This window comes from Mustela lutreola, chromosome 12 (assembly GCF_030435805.1).
Source record: "Mustela lutreola isolate mMusLut2 chromosome 12, mMusLut2.pri, whole genome shotgun sequence".
Taxonomy (NCBI): domain Eukaryota; kingdom Metazoa; phylum Chordata; class Mammalia; order Carnivora; family Mustelidae; genus Mustela; species Mustela lutreola.
The window spans coordinates 425,161-443,616 of NC_081301.1; the positions used below are offsets into that span (position 1 = coordinate 425,161).

The 18,456-nt window shown below is 57.3% G+C and overlaps 3 protein-coding genes across 8 annotated transcripts in view; 2 read left to right on the top strand and 1 right to left on the bottom strand.

Annotated features, from left to right (window-relative positions):
* The first annotated feature begins 3,127 nt into the window (after positions 1-3,127).
* Positions 3,128-16,050, top strand: DPH7 (diphthamide biosynthesis 7). 4 transcript variants are annotated; one of them, XM_059142398.1, is made up of 10 exons: positions 3,128-3,519; positions 3,622-3,744; positions 5,358-5,491; positions 5,880-5,967; positions 7,191-7,282; positions 7,696-7,862; positions 10,846-10,915; positions 11,040-11,105; positions 11,351-11,523; positions 15,241-16,050. In XM_059142398.1, the coding sequence occupies exons 1-10, from the start codon at positions 3,154-3,156 to the stop codon at positions 15,693-15,695; spliced, it is 1,734 nt and encodes a 577-aa protein (XP_058998381.1). In that variant the 5' UTR covers positions 3,128-3,153; the 3' UTR covers positions 15,696-16,050. The 4 variants fall into 4 exon arrangements, with proteins under 4 accessions (XP_058998381.1, XP_058998383.1, XP_058998382.1 ...); XM_059142400.1 differs by lacking the exon at positions 15,241-16,050 and adding an exon at positions 14,950-15,234; XM_059142399.1 differs by lacking the exon at positions 3,622-3,744.
* Positions 16,051-16,763: 713 nt separating this feature from the next.
* MRPL41 (mitochondrial ribosomal protein L41) lies at positions 16,764-17,353 on the bottom strand. Its single transcript, XM_059142409.1, has one exon. It carries the CDS (start codon positions 17,268-17,270, stop codon positions 16,863-16,865), a length of 408 nt encoding a protein of 135 aa, XP_058998392.1. The 5' UTR covers positions 17,271-17,353; the 3' UTR covers positions 16,764-16,862.
* A 139-nt stretch (positions 17,354-17,492) lies between these two features.
* The window catches only part of PNPLA7 (patatin like phospholipase domain containing 7), a 57,563-nt gene continuing 56,599 nt past the window's right edge, over positions 17,493-18,456 (top strand). For all 3 annotated transcript variants that reach the window (XM_059142395.1, XM_059142396.1, XM_059142397.1), the window contains exon 1: positions 17,493-17,579. The gene's annotated coding sequence lies outside the window, so the exon portion shown is untranslated. The remainder of the gene's footprint in view (positions 17,580-18,456) is intronic.

The window sequence follows — 18,456 nt, forward strand, 5'->3', positions numbered from 1 at the left end:
CTGGTGCCTCTGGCAGCGTGAGTGCTGCATGCTTTCTAGGTCAGGGATGCCCTTGCTCCATAGGTGAGGTCTGCTGTAGGTCTTGCCAGACCCTGGGTTGAGTGGTAATGGATCAGAAATCTTCTGGGGAGGGCGATATGTGTGATCCTGAGAGATAGTCCTACAGACAGCAGTTGGTTTGAGCTCTTGGGACGTTCCCAGGGTTGGTGTGACTCCTGCTTCCAGAGCTCAGCTCTGGTCAGGACTGTTGGGTGTGGGCAGCTGTGCCAGACGGCATGTTGGGGTTTGGGTGGTCTTCCCAGCGCAGGACCTTGAGTGTGCTTACGCAAGTTGCTTTCACACAGAAGCTCCTGGGATGAGACACCAGACCACAGGCTGTGGTCTTTGGCCGTGTCCTTTGTGTCTGGGCACTTGGAGCCTATCTGAATTCCCTAACCCGCACACATTGTCCTGTGGGCAGCTGCTTATCAGAAAATTACATCGAAAGGTCCCAGCTGACCTGTTGGACACCACACCAGGTCCTGACACACCGCTGGTCTCTTCCATGTGGTGCGGTTCGTTGAAAATAGCACTGGCCCAGGGATTGCCATCCAGTATGGCCGCTTAAAGCAGGCGCCGCACACTGGTAGCTGTTCCTTGTCCGTGGGCTGTGCCCTGTACTGTGTGTTAGAGACCCCAGCCCCAGACTATGCTGGTGACAGCCTCTGGGCTGGAGCTGTAAGGTTCTGAAGGTGCCTGCGGAGTGACTTGTTCCCTATGCTTGCATCATTGCTGTGGCCCGTGCTGTGGACGCTGTCAGGAAGGTGCTGTATGATCCGTAGACAGCTCTTACCCCACGTGTGTCCCTTGTCCCTTCTCTGATACCAGCCCCTCATTTCTTTCCTCCTCCAATGGCCCCCAATCTCTTGATCTTTATAGCCATACACCTGAGAGGAAGGTCAACATTCAGATGGTTAAAATAAGGGGCTTGTGTAGTGTGTGGAGCTGCTTGACTTGGCCTTTTTTGTTTTTTTTTTTAAAGATTTTTATTTGAGGCTCCATAGCTCAGGGGTTAGAGCACTGGTCTTGTAAAGATTTTTATTTGAGAGAAAGAACGTGAGCGGGGAGGTAGGTCGATAGGAGAAGGAGCAGCAGACTCCCGGCTGAGCAATGAGCCCAAGGTGGGACTCGATCCCAGGACCCTGGGATTATGACCTGAGCTGAAGGCAGATGCTTAACTGACTGAGCCACTCAGATGCCCCTTGACTTTGACTTTTTAAAATTTAATTGAATTTGATTTATTTGAGAGAGGGGAAGAGGAAGCACAAGCAGGGGGAGGGGCAGAGGGAGAAGCAGACTCCCTGCTGTGTGGGGAGCCCCATGTGGGACTTGATCCCAGGACTCTGCGAGCATAACCTGGGCTGAAGGCAGGCAGACGATTGACCAGCCGAGCGACCCAGGTGGTTTTTGGTTTTGTTTTTTTTTTTGTTTTTTTTTTTAAGATTTTTTAATCTGAACCCAATGTGAGGCTCAAACTCCCGACCCAAAGATCAAGCTTGAAGACGCTACAGACTGAGCCATCCAGGTTCCCCTTGACCATTTCTTGTACCAGGTGCAGGTGTGTGGTTCAGCCATTTCGGACAGTCCTGTTTCTTTTCCACCAGCCTCTTCTGTGGTTCTGCTCAGCCGCCCTCTGACCTGCTGGCTCACAGCTGTATTTCCAGCCAAAGCCCTGCTTCCGAACCGCAGGCTGGGTCCCCAGGTATCCGTGGGGAGTGGGGATTTCAGAGTCAGCCTGTCCGGTTCGCTGGGGTCATCCCAACAAAGTATCACAACTACGTGGCTCAGAACAACAATGTATCACCCCATTTGTGGAGGTCACAGGTCCCAAATCAAGGTGTTGGCAGGACCGTGCCCCCTCTGAAGACAAGGTGTGTGTGTTCCAGACCTTTCCCAGCTTCTGGCAGTTTCAGGGGATTCCCTCCTTGTGGATGCATCGTACCAACCCTCCGTCTTTACCTCATCTTCCCTGTGTGGGTCTGTCCTTGAGAGACCAAATCACCCCTTCAGAAGGATACCAGTCAGGGGCACCTGGGCAGCTCAGTCGGTTAAGTGTCTGCCTTCGGCTCAGGTCATGGGGTCATGATCCCAAGGTCCTGGGATGGAGCCCCACATCGGCTCCTTGCTCAACAGGAAGCCTGCTTTTCCCTCTCCCTCTGTCTGCCACTTCTTTGCTTGTGCGCTCTCTCTCTCTCTCTGACAAATAAAAAAATCTTAAAAAATAAATAAATAAAGGGGAGCCTGGGTGGCTCAGTGGATTAAAGCCTCTGCCTTCAGCTTGGGTCATGATCCCAGGGTCCTGGGATGGAGCCCCACAGTAGGCTCCCTGCTCAGCGGGGAGCCTGCTTCTCCCTCTCTCTGCTCCTCTGTCTGCTTGTCATCTCTCTGTCAAATAAATAAATAAAATCTTAAAAACAAAGGCACCAGTCCTGTTGGACTAGGGCCCACCGTAATGACCTCATTTCAACCGGGTGACCTCTGTAAAGACCCTGTTTCCAAATGTCACGTTGTCTGGTGCTGCGGGACAGGACTTCCCAGCTTTCTGGAGAGACCTTCAGTCCATCCTTAACGTCCAGAGCTCACGTTCCCCAGACCTGGGCTGTAGTAGTTCCTGGTTTTCTTGACCTCAGCCTCCCAGGGCTGCGCGGTGTCCTCCCTTACGTTCTAAGACTGCCCCTTGGGCCCAGGCGCGGGCTCTCCCCCAGGCCCTCTGTCCACCTTCCTGTCCACCACCCGGACCGCCGCGCATCAGGCACGCCCAGCTGGCCTTGGCTCCTTTCTCCTGGTCCTGGCGGTCCGCGGGTCCCGGCCCCCTCGGATGGCCTTGAGGGACAGAGGGCGGGCATGGCCCAGCCCCTTTGGGGCCGACCCCGGACCCCGCTCACCCCTCCTTCCGTGCCCTGTTTCCCTTCTCCTTCCCCCGGTCCCCCTCCCTCCCGCCCTTATAGGAGCCACTCGGTCTGGGTACTGGGCTGTCGCCTCCAGACCCGCGTGCAGCCCGCGGAGGTCCGCCGGCAGGGGGCGCAGCAGCCCGGCCTCTCGCGCGGCGACAACGGCGGCCGGAAGTCCCGCCCCGGTGCCCCGGAAGTGGGGGCGAGTGCGGAAGCAAAGAGGATGGGTCCGGAACTTCGTTCTCTCCTCCCCGCCGACCTCAGCCCCGACTCCGATCCCGACCTCGGCCCCGACCCCCGCTCTCCCCGCCGACCCCGGCCCCGACCCCCGCTCTCCCCGCCGACCTCGGCCCCGACCCCCGCTCTCAACCTGGCCTCGCCACCCCCCCTTCACGGCCCGGTCTCCGCTGTGTCCGGGTCTGACTCCTGCGGCCCGGGCAGTCGCGTCCGGCTTCTGCAGGCGGTGGACACGGAGTACACCGCGGACTCGGTGGAGTGGTGCCCGCTGGAAGGCTGCAGGCACTTGCTGGTCTGCGGCACCTACCAGCTGCGGAAGCCCGAGGACCCGCGCGCCGACGCTGAGAGCAAGGTGTGCGGTGCCCTCCTGCCTTCGGCGGCCTTGGCCGCTGCTCTCTGGGTCCGCGCTCCCCAGGCGGCAGCTCCAGTCGCTAGCAGTCCGCGCCTCTTCCAGGAGACGCCTCAGGAAGGGCGGGGAAAGAGCTCAGACCGGCTGGGGCCCGTCGGGCCTGCAGTGGGGAAGGTTGGAAGAGTCACACAGGAGAAGGAGACGGGACAGTGGCCTTGTGGTCAGAAGGTAGAGTAGAAGGGCTTTTTTTTTTAAGATTTTATTTATTTATTTGACAGATCACAAGGAGGCAGAGCAGGAAGCAGGCACTCCGTGAGCAGAGAGCAGAGAGCCCGATGTGCGGCTCTATCCCAGGGTTCTGGGATCATGACCTGAGCCAAAGGCAGAGGCTTGAACCCACTGAGCCACCCAGGCGCCCCAGGGACTTTTTTTTTTTTTTTTTAAAGTTTATTTATGTAAGTAATCTCTGCACCAGCCATGAGAGCAAGAGCTGCATTCTGCATGGACTGAGCCAGCCTGGCACTGGGAATGGGTGTCTTGAAAGTCCCTTATACACAGGTGTGGCTCGTTTATGGGTGAAGTCTAGAATAAAGAGAAAATGGGAATTTGAAGGAGCTATATCTAATCTCTTGAAGGCATCTATTCAGATGCAAACCAGGCCGCTTTTAAGAATGGAACTGGTGCCCCAGCAACCTGCAGAAGCCAGGATCTTTCAGGGCTGACTGGGTCCTGCAGCAGCCCTACCATAGCTGGTTCTTAGAAGTCCACTTAGAAGGAGCATTCTAGGGGCACCTGGCTGGCTTAGTCAGTAGACCATGCAACTCTTAATCTCAGGATCATGAGTTTGAAACCCACATTGGGTGTAGAGATTATTTAAATAAAACTTTAAAAAAAAAGGGCACCTGTGTGGCTCAGTGGGTTGGGCCTCTGCCTTTGGCTGGGCTGGTGATCTCGGGGTCCTGAGATCATGACCTGAGCCAAAGGCAGACAGTTAACCCACTGAGTCACCAAGATGCCCCAATAAACAAAATCTTTAAAAACAAAAAAAAAATTCTAGGGGCACCTGGGTGGCTCAGTGGGTTAAGCCTCTACTTTCAGCTCAGGTCATGAACCTGAGGTCCTGGGATCGAGCCCCGCATCGGGCTCTCTGCTCGGCAGGGAGCCTGCTTCTCCGTCTCTCTCTGTCTACCTCTCTGCCTACTGTCAAATGAATAAGTAAAAAAATCTTAAAAAAAAAATTCTTTGGTGAGCCCAGCAGAGTTTATGTGCCTACCCACTAATTGTATAACACGAGAAGAGACATTTCTGCAGAAAATCAGGGGTGTTGCTTCCAGGTAGAGTTCCAGAGTCTGTTTTGTTTTATTTATTTATTCATTCATTCATTCATTTGACAGATAGAAATCACAAGCAGGCAGAGAGGCAGGCAGAGAGAGGAGGAAGCAGGCTCCCCGCTGAGCAGAGAGCCTGATGCGGGACTCGATCCCAGGACCCTGGAATCATGACCCGAGCCGAAGGCAGAGGCTTTAACCCAGTGAGCCACCCAGGCGCCCCCTTATTTTTTTTTTTAAGATTTTATTTACTTGAGAGAGAGAAAGAATGAGCGGGGGTGGGGGAGGACAAAGGGAGGAGTCTGATTCCTTCTTGAGCAGGGAGCCAGACAGGGGACTTAATCCCAGGGCCCTGAGATCACGACCCGAGCCGAAAGCAGAGGCTTAACTTACTGAGCCACAAGAGTCCCAGAGTCTTGGCCAACCTTTTCTTTCCTTTGATTCCTTTTCGCATCCCTTGGGTTCTTCGGTATCTATCAGGGTAATCAGAGAATACATCTGCCTTTTCCGTAGAGTGGACCGGATGCTGATGAGCCTCAAACCCGTTTGGGTCGTCTCTACTTGTATAGTTTCAATGAGGACAACTCTGCTCGCCCCCTGCTCGAGGTCCAAAGAAGAGACACTTCTGCAATCCTGGACATGAAATGGTATGATGTTGGTAAAAATCCCTCTCGTCTGGAACTCGTCATGGGTATCTGTTCATTTAATCAGGGAGCCTGATGCCTGCCAGCATTCAGTAAGATGGGGAAACGTCTGGACTTTTTCATTTCTTTATTGTTGTGCCCGCCTGTTGGCCCTGGGAGGGTACTGGAGACTGGGGCTCCTTTCAGTTGTCGTGTTCCAAGTTCTAGGGTCGGTGGGAGTCTGGCAGGTGATGCTCATTTTCTGCTTCATAAGCAGAGGAGTCTTGAACAGAACTGTAGGATATAGCCTGGTTTTGGAGCTGAAATTTAAGTAAGTTCCTGAGGTCCGTAATGCTGTTCCGTGCCCTGGGTGCGTCCTGTGCTCTGACTGGCGTATGAATTCTCCCCACAGGTGCCACATCCTCGTGGCTGGCCATGCCCTCTTGGGCGTGGCAGATGCTGGTGGGTCCATAGAACTCCTCCGCTTGGTGGAGTCTGAGGTCAGTGACTAGGACCAGGCGTTGGGGGTCGGGGGTCGGAAAGAATCTGAACAGAGAGGGTTTGTGCTGCTGCAAACCTCTCTGTGGCATGATTTCTGCTCAGTGGCAAACTTTATCATAAAACATTCTAATCTAGCATGGGGTCTGTTTTAAATTACGGGGTTCTGCATCTGACTCTGAGAAGTCACCCATGTGTCCCCAGTGGAAGGGCTGAAGTGACAGGGTGTCCATTCATTCACCTGTCAGTGGGTCTGACAGTTCTTCTGTATGGAAAGCCTGGACCAGCGTTCTTAGGCTGATGCTGCTGGGGCCAAGAATAGCAACGAACTTCCTATGGGAAAGTGGCACTTGTCACGCATAATCAGGAAGGGATGTGTCTCCCCTGTGGCTTTCTCAGACTGTTTGGTATTGGTCACGTGTTTGCAAAATGACTGCATCTGACGGTCAGAGGCTCGGGAGAATAGGGGAGTCCTGTCGTCGAGGGAAGGCAGAGCCCCCAAGACCAGCCCTGACTCGGTGGGAGGGACACACACCAGCACGGGTGTGCAGGCGGGCTGGAGCAGGTCCACTTGCTGTTGGAGTTACGGCGGCCGAGGGCTTGTGTGTAAAGAGCCGTGCTGCAGCCCTGTCTGAGGAAGGAGGGAGGGAATAATCTGGGGAAGACTGTGGGCCCATGAACCAGGTTCTGGCAAGAGCAGATCACCCTCAGAGAGGACCTTGAGGAAGCCGCCTGCTAGGAGCCTTTTAAGGGAGGTAAGCATCGTCCAGCTTGTCTAGGTCATAAGATGCTTCCGTAAGTCTTAGAAAAGAGAAACTGTGGTTAATGGCTAGTTGCAGCTTCTGAAATGGAAACTAGCAGAAAGATCCTGATGTCACTGTCCCTGAAGACAGAGTGTCCCAGCATCCCTTGAGGCGGGGAGAGGTGGGGGGTGTCTGTCAGTGGTGCTTCCTGGGGCCCGTGTCTAGGAGTGTACGGACAGCGAAGGGCAGGGAGACCTGCTTCCGCTCGGGTCGCGTGGAGGAGTGCTCCTCCCCCAGGTGTGGGAGCGTCTAGGAGCAGGGGCCAGGTCCAAAGTGTTCTCTCATTCTGTGATGGATCAAGGACTAACACGCTTTGTTCGTCTAGTAGTAGAGGAGGGAGTGATGGCCACCTGAGCTAGAGTACTTGTCTTTCTGGGGTTCTGGCCTGTTTCCCTTAGATAGTGCTCCTTTCTCTCCGGTAGAATGCTTACACACTGCAGCCGGTTTCCAGCTTTGCCCTGGGGAAGCAGTGTCTGGCCCTGTCTCTGGACTGGTCCACTGGGAGAACTGAAAGGTAAGACCGGTGCTGGTGAGCGACCCCAGGCTTTCCTCTAGGGCCTCGTTGCTCTTCTCACGCAAGAGAGATTGAAACCTCGAGGCAGCCTGGATTGCAGCCTCCCAGACCGGGGAATGTCACTACCAGTCCTAATCCAGAGAGAACACATTCCCGCTTCTCAGATAAAAGGAACAGTGTTTTCATCAAGAAAAGCTGACACGGGTTTATTTTAACAAGTTCAGTGGTAGTTTCTGCCAGATGCCCAAACGTCTTAACAGGCAAGTCCACAGACCAGGTCCATGGGGAACCTCTCCGCATGAGGTACCCCATGAATACCGCAAGGTGTCACCCACTGGGAACCAGAAGAGGGGGGTGAGTTTGGGTCAGTGCATAAATTCAGCTCGGTTTCTCCCTTGGCTCCCCGCGTCTAGAGCCAGTGACCAGCCCTTGAAAATCATCAGCAGCGACTCCAAGGGGAAGCTCCACCTGCTAGAGGTGACTGAGGCAGGGCTGCAGGAGGTGGCCACGTGGCCTGCCCATCACTTTGAGGCCTGGATCGCTGCTTTTGATTACTGGCGGACGGAAATCGTGTACTCAGGTTGGTACTTCTCTGCTGGGTGTGGGCCCCGTGAGGGAGGGAGGGGCAAGTGTGGTTCGTGTCAGGGCCGTGACTCTGGACATGTTGGGACCTTGAAGACCCTCCGTGGAGCAAAAGCTGTAGCTGGTACTCGCAACTTCGCTGTTCGGGCCTTGCGGGGTCTCGGGTGGTGCTGACCGCGTGCTGGAGCCGCAGAGCCCGGCCTCCTGCCGCTCGTGGTATCTGGTCCCGTGCTCCAGAGTTCCCGTCTTTCCCTCTGCTGTTTCCGCGTCCAGTATTGACTGTGACGCTCCCTTCTTGGATCCAGTTTACCTTCCCAAAGAGAAGGCCGGGAGGAGGGGCTTGGTTCCCTGGTGTTGTGGGTAGTGTGCGCGCAGGTCCTGATGCAAGGGTGAGAAGTTCCTCGAACTGGACTGGGCAGGAGCCGGGCGTCTGCGATCAGTCCCTTTCAGCCGAGTGGAGAGGGCTCGTGGGAGATGGGAGGCAGGGGCCGCTGGCCGCTGGGAGAAGGCAGAAGGGCTCCTGGATGTGCAGAGAGGGAGAGGAAAGATCTGACCCTCGCGTCCCTCTGCGGCCAGTTGCCAGTCGTGCTCTGGGCCTCACAGCGCGCCGAGGGCGGGGACGTTCTCTCGGACTGTCAGGAAGTGCGTGGCCCCCGCTCTCCGCCAGAACCACTCGGCTCCTCGGTGCGCGCCCCAGCACCCTCTCAGCTGCGTTCCCGTGTGACTGGCACAGTCTTCCCTCAGTTACCCTGGACTTCTCCCCTGCGGATTGCTCCTTGTTCTACTTTGGTGGCTCCTCCCTTTGCTCCGGCCTCTGTCTGGTGCTCTTCTCTCTCCGCATTGTCGCTCTCCTGACTTCCGCTGCGGGCCCCGTCTTCCAGAAACAGCTGCGTGTTGGTCGCTTAAGCAGACCTCGTCCCGTCTCCTTCCTCTCTCTCTCTCTTTCTTCCTTTTAAGGAAATTTTTCTTAGTTATTTTAAGGCATCTCTGCACCGAGGGTGGGGCTCAAACTTATAACCCTGAGATCAGAGTCACATGCTTTTTTGCCTGAGCCAGCCAGGCACCCCAGGATTTAATTTTTTTAGGTCTTCCCGTTCTTGGATTAGTACCACCTTGAGGCTTAGCTCATTCAGAGCAAGGGTATCGTGGCGGGTGCGATTTCGTGATTCAGCACCAACGTATTTTTTCACCGACTGTTGATGGAGCGTGTGCTGTGTCAGTGCAGTGTTCTAGGTGCTAGAGATCATGAGTGAACAGGACGGACAGCAGTCCCTGCTTTCACGGAGCGTACGTAGAGACGCCACGGGCAGTGGGCATGGCACAGTGCAGAGCAGCTCAGAGGTGATCAGTGCTTTGGGAAGAAGAAGGGTAGAGCAGGGTGGGGGTACTGGGGTGTGGGCAGGTGCCGGCTCTCCTGTCACAGCACGGTCACTGGGGGCAGAGGCCTCGAGCAGGACTGAGCCTGCTGCATGGGGAGAGCTGTAGGACCAGAATGGTGGGAGGAATGGCAGACAGAAGGTGGGGAGGTCAAAGCCCCAGGGCCCTACAGGCTAAGGGGAGGACTTTGGCTTTTTTACAGAATGAACTGGGAGCCACAGCAGGATGTTGGGCAGAGGGTGGCATCTCCTGACTTCCATCTTAGAATCCAAGGGGACCGTCTCCACTAAGGTGTTGAGCGCACCTGCAGGGACATGGGGACAGAGCCCGGAGACCTGCCACGCAGGTGGTGGCAAAAAGGCCTCAGACCAAGTTGGGAGTAGCGCGCGGGGAAGAGCCGTAGGAGTTTGGCTGTCTGTGTGCGGCGGGTCACCGGGGTGTCCTGGTGGATGAATGTGCTGTGAGACAGGAGAGACCAGCGGGCGAAGAAGCCACTACCGGCTCTCCCTGCGAGTCTGCCACCAGACGGCGGCCCCCGTCGGAGGCTCTCCCGCAGGCCTCAGGCCTGGCGTACCGGTTCGGTCAGTCTCCTTAGCTGTAGGCCATGTTCCTCCCGTCTCCCTTCCGTCTGTTGTGGGAGTCTGGAGCGTGCTCAGAGAGGGTTGATGGGCAGGTTGCGCGGAGGGGCCAGGCGGCAGGCAGGTGGGTATGTGGGAGGGAAGACGGTGAGTGGACGCGCTGGGCAGACCCAGGTGTTCTAGTTTGCTCCCCTTCCCTGTCCCCGTGGGCCGCGTGCCAGCCTTGCTCCCCTTCCTCCGAGAGGGCCACACGTCCCCTTTATCTGTTTTCTCTCTTGGTTTTTTTTTTTTAAGATTTTGTCTATGTATTTGACAGAGACAGTGAGAGAGGGAACACAAGCAGGGGGAGTGGGAGAGGGAGAAGGCGGCTTCCCGCTGAGCAGAGAGCCCGATGCGGGGCTCGATCCCAGGACCCTGGGATCCTGACCTGAGCCGAAGACAGACGCTCAACGATTGAGCCCCCAGGTGCCCCAGTACCCTCTGTCTTGTTGCTGCTTTTCTCTAAAGACTGGATGATGGGACCAGCTTCCCCTTTCTTCCTATTTTTTCAGTTCCCTAAGACAAGCAGGGCTGCTTTCTACTGTAAGGTTACAAAGGGCACTTCTCTTTAAAACACGTGGGGGTGGGCTGAAGGTTCCAGAAACACAAGAAGTGCTCCTGCTTGCCGCCTCCTGCCCACAGTTCCTGTTCAGAGTTCTTTGCTACGGGAGCTTGGGTTTGTGGCGCCAGGACCACTGACTGCTGGAGCCTGCGAAGCGGCCGCTTCAGCCAGGTTGTGACCTGACAACTCTTCCCCTAACTTCGTGGCCTTCCCTGTTATTCCTCTAGGCCAAGCCCCTCAGCCTTTCCTGTCTTCCCCATGGGGGCCCTCTCCAAGTCTGAAGACACAGTTCCAGCACAGGGCTCTTCTGCCTGCCGGCCTCCAAAACCACGGGATCGCCCATGGCCTCAGTGTCCTCCCTGGGGGGCAGTGGCTGCGTCCTGTTGTCATTGCTGTGGTCAGCGGGCCTTTCTGTTTCTGAACAGGTGGGGACGACGGGCTTCTGAAAGGCTGGGACACCAGGAAGCCTGGCACGTGTGTGTTCACTAGCGAGAGGTGAGTTACCAAGGGGCCAGCCCTGGGCGTGTAACACCAGCGCCCCCTGCCTCCTCTGTGGACATTCCCCTGGGGTTGGGACCCTGCGCAGGCGCCGGCTCAGACCTCGCACTTTTGCCCACAGACACTCCATGGGCGTGTGCAGCGTGCAAAGTAGCCCCCACCAGGAGGACATCTTGGCCACGGGAAGGTGAGTCCCTTCAGGTTGTCCGGGGCTCCGTCTTCCCGCTTTCACTTCCCTTCCTCCTGTGGACCACTGAGGTGCTGTTGGACGGGCCCAGCTGTTCCGCCAGAGTGTAGAGAGCGGGGCTTGGGAAGGGACTGTCTCCCAGAGGAAGGAGTGGCATGGGTGTCCCTGGGAGGTGGCCCTTGTGCCTAGGGGGTTTGGGGGAAAAGCAGCTGTTGGTTTTCCTGCGTGCTCCCTGTGGGTTTCAGCTACGACGAGCACGTTCTGCTGTGGGACACTCGGAACATGAAGGAGCCATTCGCAGACATGGCCGCACAGGGCGGAGTGTGGAGGCTCAAGTGGCACCCTTTCCACCACCACCTGCTCCTGGCAGCGTGTATGCACGGCGGCTTTCAGATCTTCAACTGCCAGAAGGCGATAGGCGAGTGGGGGCCCCGTGGCCGGCAGGCCTGGGGTGGGGGTTCCCAGTGTCCCTGCTCCCTGGCTCTGCCAGACAACTCCTGCACATTCCCAGGCTCACACCCCAGTCCCTCCGAGGCCCATAGCTGGGCCAGGCCTGAACTCAGGCTGGTGCTCTGCTTCTTAGCCACAGTCCTCGCCTGACCAGCTCAGTCACCCGGGTACCTCCCACTGGTTAGCTGTCCTCTGCCCCGTTAGGACTCTGCTCTGGAAGCGTCACCAGCGGTCTCTTCTCTAGCTGTCCTTGGCCCACTTTCTGCCACGTCTTTCCTGCCTGTGCACAGTTTGGTCTGCGCGCTTCAGCTGTCTCCCGCGTGCTCCCGCTCTCTGGGCAGCACCCAGTTCCGCATGGGCCTGACCCATTTGGGGGCTCTCTAGGTTGGTGTTAACGGTGGGTTCTCCGAGTTACCAGGCAAACCGTGACCTTTCTCTGGCCAGTCGTCCTTTACTGGCAGAACTTTGGCACATTTTGTTCTTTCTTCTCAAGCCCCCAGCGCCCCCTTTCCCTCCTCATAGTTTCAGTCTGTGACTCCCCCTCCCTCCTCGTTCACGTGAAGAAGCGACGGAGAGACGCCACCTCTACCTCCTCCGTGTGGCTGTGTGGCCCGCTGTCCCCACGCGGGGCTGTGCTCCCGGCTTCCTGTTCTGTGTCTTTGGTTCCGCCGTCTGTCGCGTGTCCGCTCTGGTAGTTCCACACACGTGCAGTTCTCAGCTGAAAGCCATGTGAGGTCTTGTGTTTAATGAGACGTTGCCCTCTGAGCCCTGCTCTCACTGTGTGCCATCAGTTTTGGGCTGCGGTATGTTTTCATTCATCTCAAAGTACTTTCTAGGGGCGCCTGGGCGGCTCAGTGGGTTAAGCCTCTGCCCTCGGCTCAGGTCATGATACCACGGTCCTGGGATCGAGCCCCACATCGGGCTCTCTGCTCAGCGGGGAGCCTGCTTCCCCTTCTCTCTGCCTGCCTCTCTGCCTACTTGTGATCTTTCTCTCTGTCAAATAAATAAATAAAATCTTTAAAAAAAAAAAAAGTACTTTCTAATTTCCCTTGTGATTTCTTCTGTGACTCATTAGTTATTGATGAGTGTGTTGTTCAATCCCACACTTTTTTATTTTTTTAAAGATTTTATTTATTTATTTTGTCAGAGAGAGAGCAAGCGAGAGCGAGCACAGGCAGACAGAGTGGCAGGCAGAGTCACAGGGAGAAGCAGGCTCCCCGCGGAGCAAGGAGCCCGATGTGGGACTCGATCCCAGGACGCTGGGATCATGACCTGAGCCGAAGGCAGCTGCTTAACCAACTGAGCCACCCAGGCATCCATAATCCCACACTTTTGACTGTCCTAAATTTCTTTTTTTTTTTTTTTTAAGATAGATTTATTTATTTGACAGAGATCACAAGTAGGCAGAGAGGCAGGCAGAGAGAGAGAGGAAGGGAAGCAGGCTCCTCGCTGAGCAGAGAGCCCGACGCGGGGCTCGATCCCAGAATCCTGGGATCATGACCCAAGCCAAAGGCAGAGGCTTAACCCACTGAGCCACCCAGGCGCCCCTGTCCTAAATTTCTGACACAGATTTCTAATTTCATCCCTTTGTGGGTTCCTTTTAAATTTATTGAGACTTGCTGCGTGGGTTTGTGTGTGGTTGGTCCCAGAGTGCGTCCTGCATGCCCTTCACAAGAGCGGGTTCAGTGGCTGTGGGCGGAGTGCTCTGCAGATTCTCTTCAAGGGGCCTGTTGATTTTCTGTCTGGTTGTACATCAGTTTTTTATTTAAAAATCTCTTTTTCAATGTGGGGCTTGAACCCACAACCCATAATCAAGAGTCACAGGCTCCACTGATCGTTCATTATTTTTTTTTAATGTCTTTCATATTTTCTCATTATTATTATTTACTTAAAGATTTTTTTTACTTATTTGAAAGATAGAGTGTGTGCATGTGCATGTATGCGCACTGTGGGGGGAGGGGCACAGGGACGGAGAATCTCAAGCAGGACACACACCCCCACCCAGCATTGAGTTCCCCAAGGTCATGACCTGAGCTGAAACCCAGAGCCGGACTCTCAAGTGCCCCTGTTGTTGGTCATGGAAAGTGAGCAGTGAAGTCTTCGGCTGCTTGTGTTGTCAATTTCTTCCCGCGTTTCTGCCTGTCCTTGTGTATTTGGGGGCTCTGTCGTTCGGTGTTTGTATATTTATGCTGTTTGCATTTTCCTAACTGACGTGCATGGTTGTGAGGGTCCCTCCTGCAGCTTAGGGACTCTGGGGTTCAGGTCGCCCCGTCTGGTAGCAGCCGGGCCATGTGTGCCCTCTCGCGGCTGCGGTTGGCACAGCATGTCTGCACTGTCTTCTTGCTTTCAGTCCGTTCCTAACTCGGAGTCTGGTGTGTCTCCCCTGCGGGTTTGTGGGGTTTTGTCAGGAACGTTACAAAAATGATGTTCTGCCTTCCTTAGTGGGCTTCGTCGGGGGCCACGTGATGTCACTTTGTCTTTTTCCCGCAGATGAGGCTAACTGAGGTCTCCTCTGGGCTTCTTCACTATAAAAATATGTTTTTCCTTGTGAAATTAGTACTAATCAGTCTGTGGTTAGAGTGTTTGAACCTTTGTGTTCTTCATCAGACTTTCACTCAACACATGATGATTCTTGCCTGAACAAAATTATTACTATAATTGCAAAGATTTTCTATTTTCTTTTTTTTATTTATTTACTTATGTTAGAGAGCGTGAGCGAGCATGCATGCATGTTCAGGAGTGAGGGGCGGAGGGGGAGGGAGAGCGAGTCTTCAGCAGACTTTGTGCTGAGCACGGAGCCTGACGTGGGCTCTCACAGCCTGTGATCATGACCCGAGCCAGAACCAAGAGTCGGTCGCTTAACCGACCACACCACCCTGGTGTCTGGTATCAGTTTTTTCTTTTTCTTTTTCTTTTTTTTTTTAACATTTATTTACTTATTTGACAGAGATCACAAGTAGGCAGAGAGAAAGGAAGGGAAGCAGGCTCCCCACTGAGCAGAGAGCCCGATGTGGGGCTCGATCCCAGGACCCTGGGACCATGACCTGAGCTGAAGGCAGAGGCTTAACCCACTGAGCCACCCAGGTGCCTCGCTTGTATACCTTCTGCAGCAAGACTTCTTTCCAGTCCTGCCCTCCAGCCTCAAAGGTGCCATAGGGACTCACCATCAGGAAAACTCTGCTGAAACTCTTTAGTGACTCCTTTCCAAGCTCAAACCCAGACTTTATGGAGCAGGCACTCTAGACATGTGTCGCCGCTCCCTGGTGGCATTGCCTGGACACTTGTTTGTGGCCGCCGAGATGTGTCCTGCTCTCCGTTTCCCACATGCTTGTTCTCGTTTCTTGTGCATCCCTGTCACTCCCCTCTAGCTAACCCTTTGTCCTTTGCTTTGAAGTCTTCACTGAGAGACTTCAGCCAAGTCTGCCCGCTTGGAAAGGCATCCTCGCCCGCGTGCTTCTGGGGCCATGCTGATTGCTCTCTGCACACAGGGTGCACTCACTGCAGGTGAAGGTCTGTTTTCTTCTCATCTGTCACATCTCAAGGGTTCCTTTGCGTGACACACAGTGGTTGCTGACAAATGAGTGGCTGCTTTTAGCAGAGTCTCCCTTTGAGAGTGGGCAGGGGCCATCGGTTCTAAGTGATGAGATCAACCCTGGGTAACATCACATGTTTGGTCTTATTCCAGAGGAGAAGCAGGAAGCCTACACGGTCTCTGTGTCTCACACGTTGCCCAACTCTTTGGTGTATGGAGCTGACTGGTCCTGGCTCTACTCTGGCAGCCTGTCAGAGATCCACGAGCCGTGCTGCTTGGGGACTTTTCCCTGCAGCAACTCAGGAGCCAGAGCGGCACCTCTCTGTAGCCTGAAGGCTGTACACCAGTCACCAGCAGCCTCTGGTCATCATTTAGCAGAGGACAAAGAAGAGGGTCCTTCCAGACTTCAGAGTGGCAGCAAACGGAGGACCCCTCTCCAGCCACTCGCAGAGGACACGACGAAGAGTGGGAACTGGCGGCACCCTGCAGGGACCAAGGTCTGTGACTGTGACCTCTGTCTGGAAGCAGCGACCTTGAACACTGACCTCCTAGCCACTTGCTCCTTTTATGATCATGTTCTTCACCTCTGGAAGTGGGAGAGCAGCTGAGCTAGGGAAGAGTTTGGTTGGTTTGAAGTCAGAAAGGCTACTTCCACAAATAAAACCCAGAGTGTGATTGTGAATGCACTGCACGCAGACCCTCAGACCCTCTCACTGGGTGTTCTCGTCCGCAGGGGACTGCACCCGGCCCAGTGCACTTCATGGGCTCTGCAGCGTGAACAGTCAGAGAAGCTGTTGGCTTCTCTGAATCTGCTGGGGCATTTCAAGGCGGTGACTCTGCCTGACAGCAAGGAGTGGAAGGGTCTTGGTTCCCAGCTCTCAGACCGGTCAGTCTCGTGTGAATTGGACGTTCAGGTCTTCATACTGATTTAATAACTAAAGGAAAGTGTGCTTTTCTCTTTTTTTTCCTGATTTTATTATTTTTTCAGTGTTTCAAGATTGTTTATGCGCCACACCCAGTGCCCCCTGCACTACGTGCCCTCAATACCACCACCAGGCTCCCCCAACCTCCCACACTTTCTTTTTTAAAAGATTTTTGAGAGAAAAAAGCATGAGCACGAACGGGGAGGGCTGAAGGGAGAAGCGGACCCCGCCGAGCAGAGAGCCCGGACCCTGGGTTCAGGACCTGAGCTGAAGGCAGACGCTTCACCGAGTGAGCCCCCCGGGCGCCCTCCAAGTGTGCCTTCCCTGAAAGCGACGTTTACAGAGGTCGCCCCTCCTCGGCCCCGAAGTGCTTGTGTGAGCCTGGGGGTGGCGAGCGAGGGCGAGTGTGCACGCACTGAGCGCCGCGGGTCCTCGGCCCCAAACGGGAGTGCGGCGGACCGAGCCCTGCCTCTAGTGCCCGGCGGCAGGAACCTAACGAGACCCGGACCGCGGCCGCGGGAGAAGCGGGGCGCGGTGGGGCCGCGCGGGCAGAGCCGCGACCCGCCGCGTGCGCGCGAGGACCGAGGCGGCCGGCGCCCACCCCGCGCCCCCAAGCCTGTGCCGTTGCTCCGGGCGGCCGCGGGGCCGGCGCCCCCAGACCGCCCAGACCCCCGCCCGCCTTTAGGCTTCTTTCCCGACGGAACGTGTGAGCAGGCGGCGCGCCCCCCCGACAGAAGACTCCGGGCCGAGGTTAGGGTGCAGCGGCGTTTATCCAGGCGTCCGCCCTCCCCGGAGCGCGTGGTCTGCCCCGGCGCCGTCCTCTGCGGGCGAGCGGGCCCCGCGTGGCGGCCGCTAGCGCGGGAAGTTCCTGGGGTAGAGCGGGAAGAGCCTGCCGTCCTGCGCCGGCTCGAAGCCGTACTTCTCCAGCCGCGCCGGGTCCAGCGTGCCGTCCCTGAAGTCCTCCTCGACGGCCGGGGCCGCGGCCTCCCGGAACAGCTGCTCGGCCGTCAGGGGCGCGTCCGGGCCCGCGGGGGCGCGGTAGCTCACGTACGGCCGCAGCCGGAAGCCCGCCAGCTCGGGCACCACCAGCTCCGGGACCATCTCCTGGACCTGCACGAACTTCCCGTTGCGGCCGCGGACGCCGGTGCCCTTGGCGCCGCGGCCCTTGTAGAAGGTGCGCGGGCCCCGCTTGCTGGTCCAGCGGCTCACGCGGTCCGCGCCGCGCACGAGCGCGCGAGCAGCCCCGCTCAGAAGGCCCATGCCGAAGCCTGCACGCCGCGAGCGCCCCGGTCGCCCCGCACGCACCGCCGCCGGCCGCGCTGGCCCCCGCTTCCGGCGGCCCAGGGGACTTCCGGCGGTGCGCGCGGCTTCCGGCGGCCGGCGCGGCTTCCGGCCCGCGCGCCGCAGCAAGAGTAGCTCCGATTGGTGGCGCTGCGTCCAATGTACAGCCTCGGCCCTGCGAGTGGGCGGGACCTCTGGGCCCCGGCCAATGAGCGAGGAGGAGCGACCTTGACAGCCGGGCGGCGGCGGGTAGTGACGGGAGCGCGGGCGTCGGGAGCGCGCGGTCCGGTGAGTCGCCGCAGAGCGCCCGGAGGCAGCGGGGGCCTGGGTCTGGCCGTGCGAGGAAGGGTGTCCGTCAGCGCCCCCAGCCCGTGCCGGGGCGCACACTGCCCCACCGGCCGCCCGGCCCTGCGCGGTGGGAGGCGCAGGTGGGAGGCGGAGCCGAGTCCTCCGCACGCCCCGGACGTTAACCAGCACCCCCAGCCCCGACGCCCGTCGACCCCGAGCCCGCGGCTCCGAGGTCCCCCAGCCGTGAGGCCCGACCCGACGCCCGTCAGCCCCCGGCCCCCAGTCCCGACACCAGTAACCCTCGAGCCCCCGGCCTCGCTGGTCCCAAACCCAAACCCCGCACTCTGTCGCCCGTCAGCCGCGGCTCTCCTGCCCCGACGGCGGCCAGCCCGGCGCTTGTCCAGCCGAGGCTCCCCAGCTCTGATGTCCTCCGACACCGACGCCCCCAACCTGGACGGGCGCTCGCCCCGTGCCTTCCCGACCTTGCAGCCCCCGCCCCGCGTCTGTCGGGCTGGGTGCTGTCTGTGCCCTCGCGGGGGCGGGCCCTGAGCTCGGGGCCTCCGGGCCGGGGGCGGGCGCTGCTGGCCCTTCGGGAGACTCGGCCGAGAAGGAAGGGTTTTCCATGTGGGTGGCAGAGGACACAGGACGTTTGACCCAGGAGCAAATGCACTCTGGCCCGGCGTCTGCCCTCTGCGCCCGACTTCTCTGGTTGGGATTTTGGGAGAGACATGCCCTCTGTTGCTGCTGCTTTTCTGAGGGGCTGGGACACACGGGGGACAGCCCCAGACCTGGCTCCTCCCCACTGGATAGCGGCAAGGTGAACCAGCTCCCCAAGCTCCTCCCTCTTCTCAAGGGGACACATCCACCTTGAGGACTC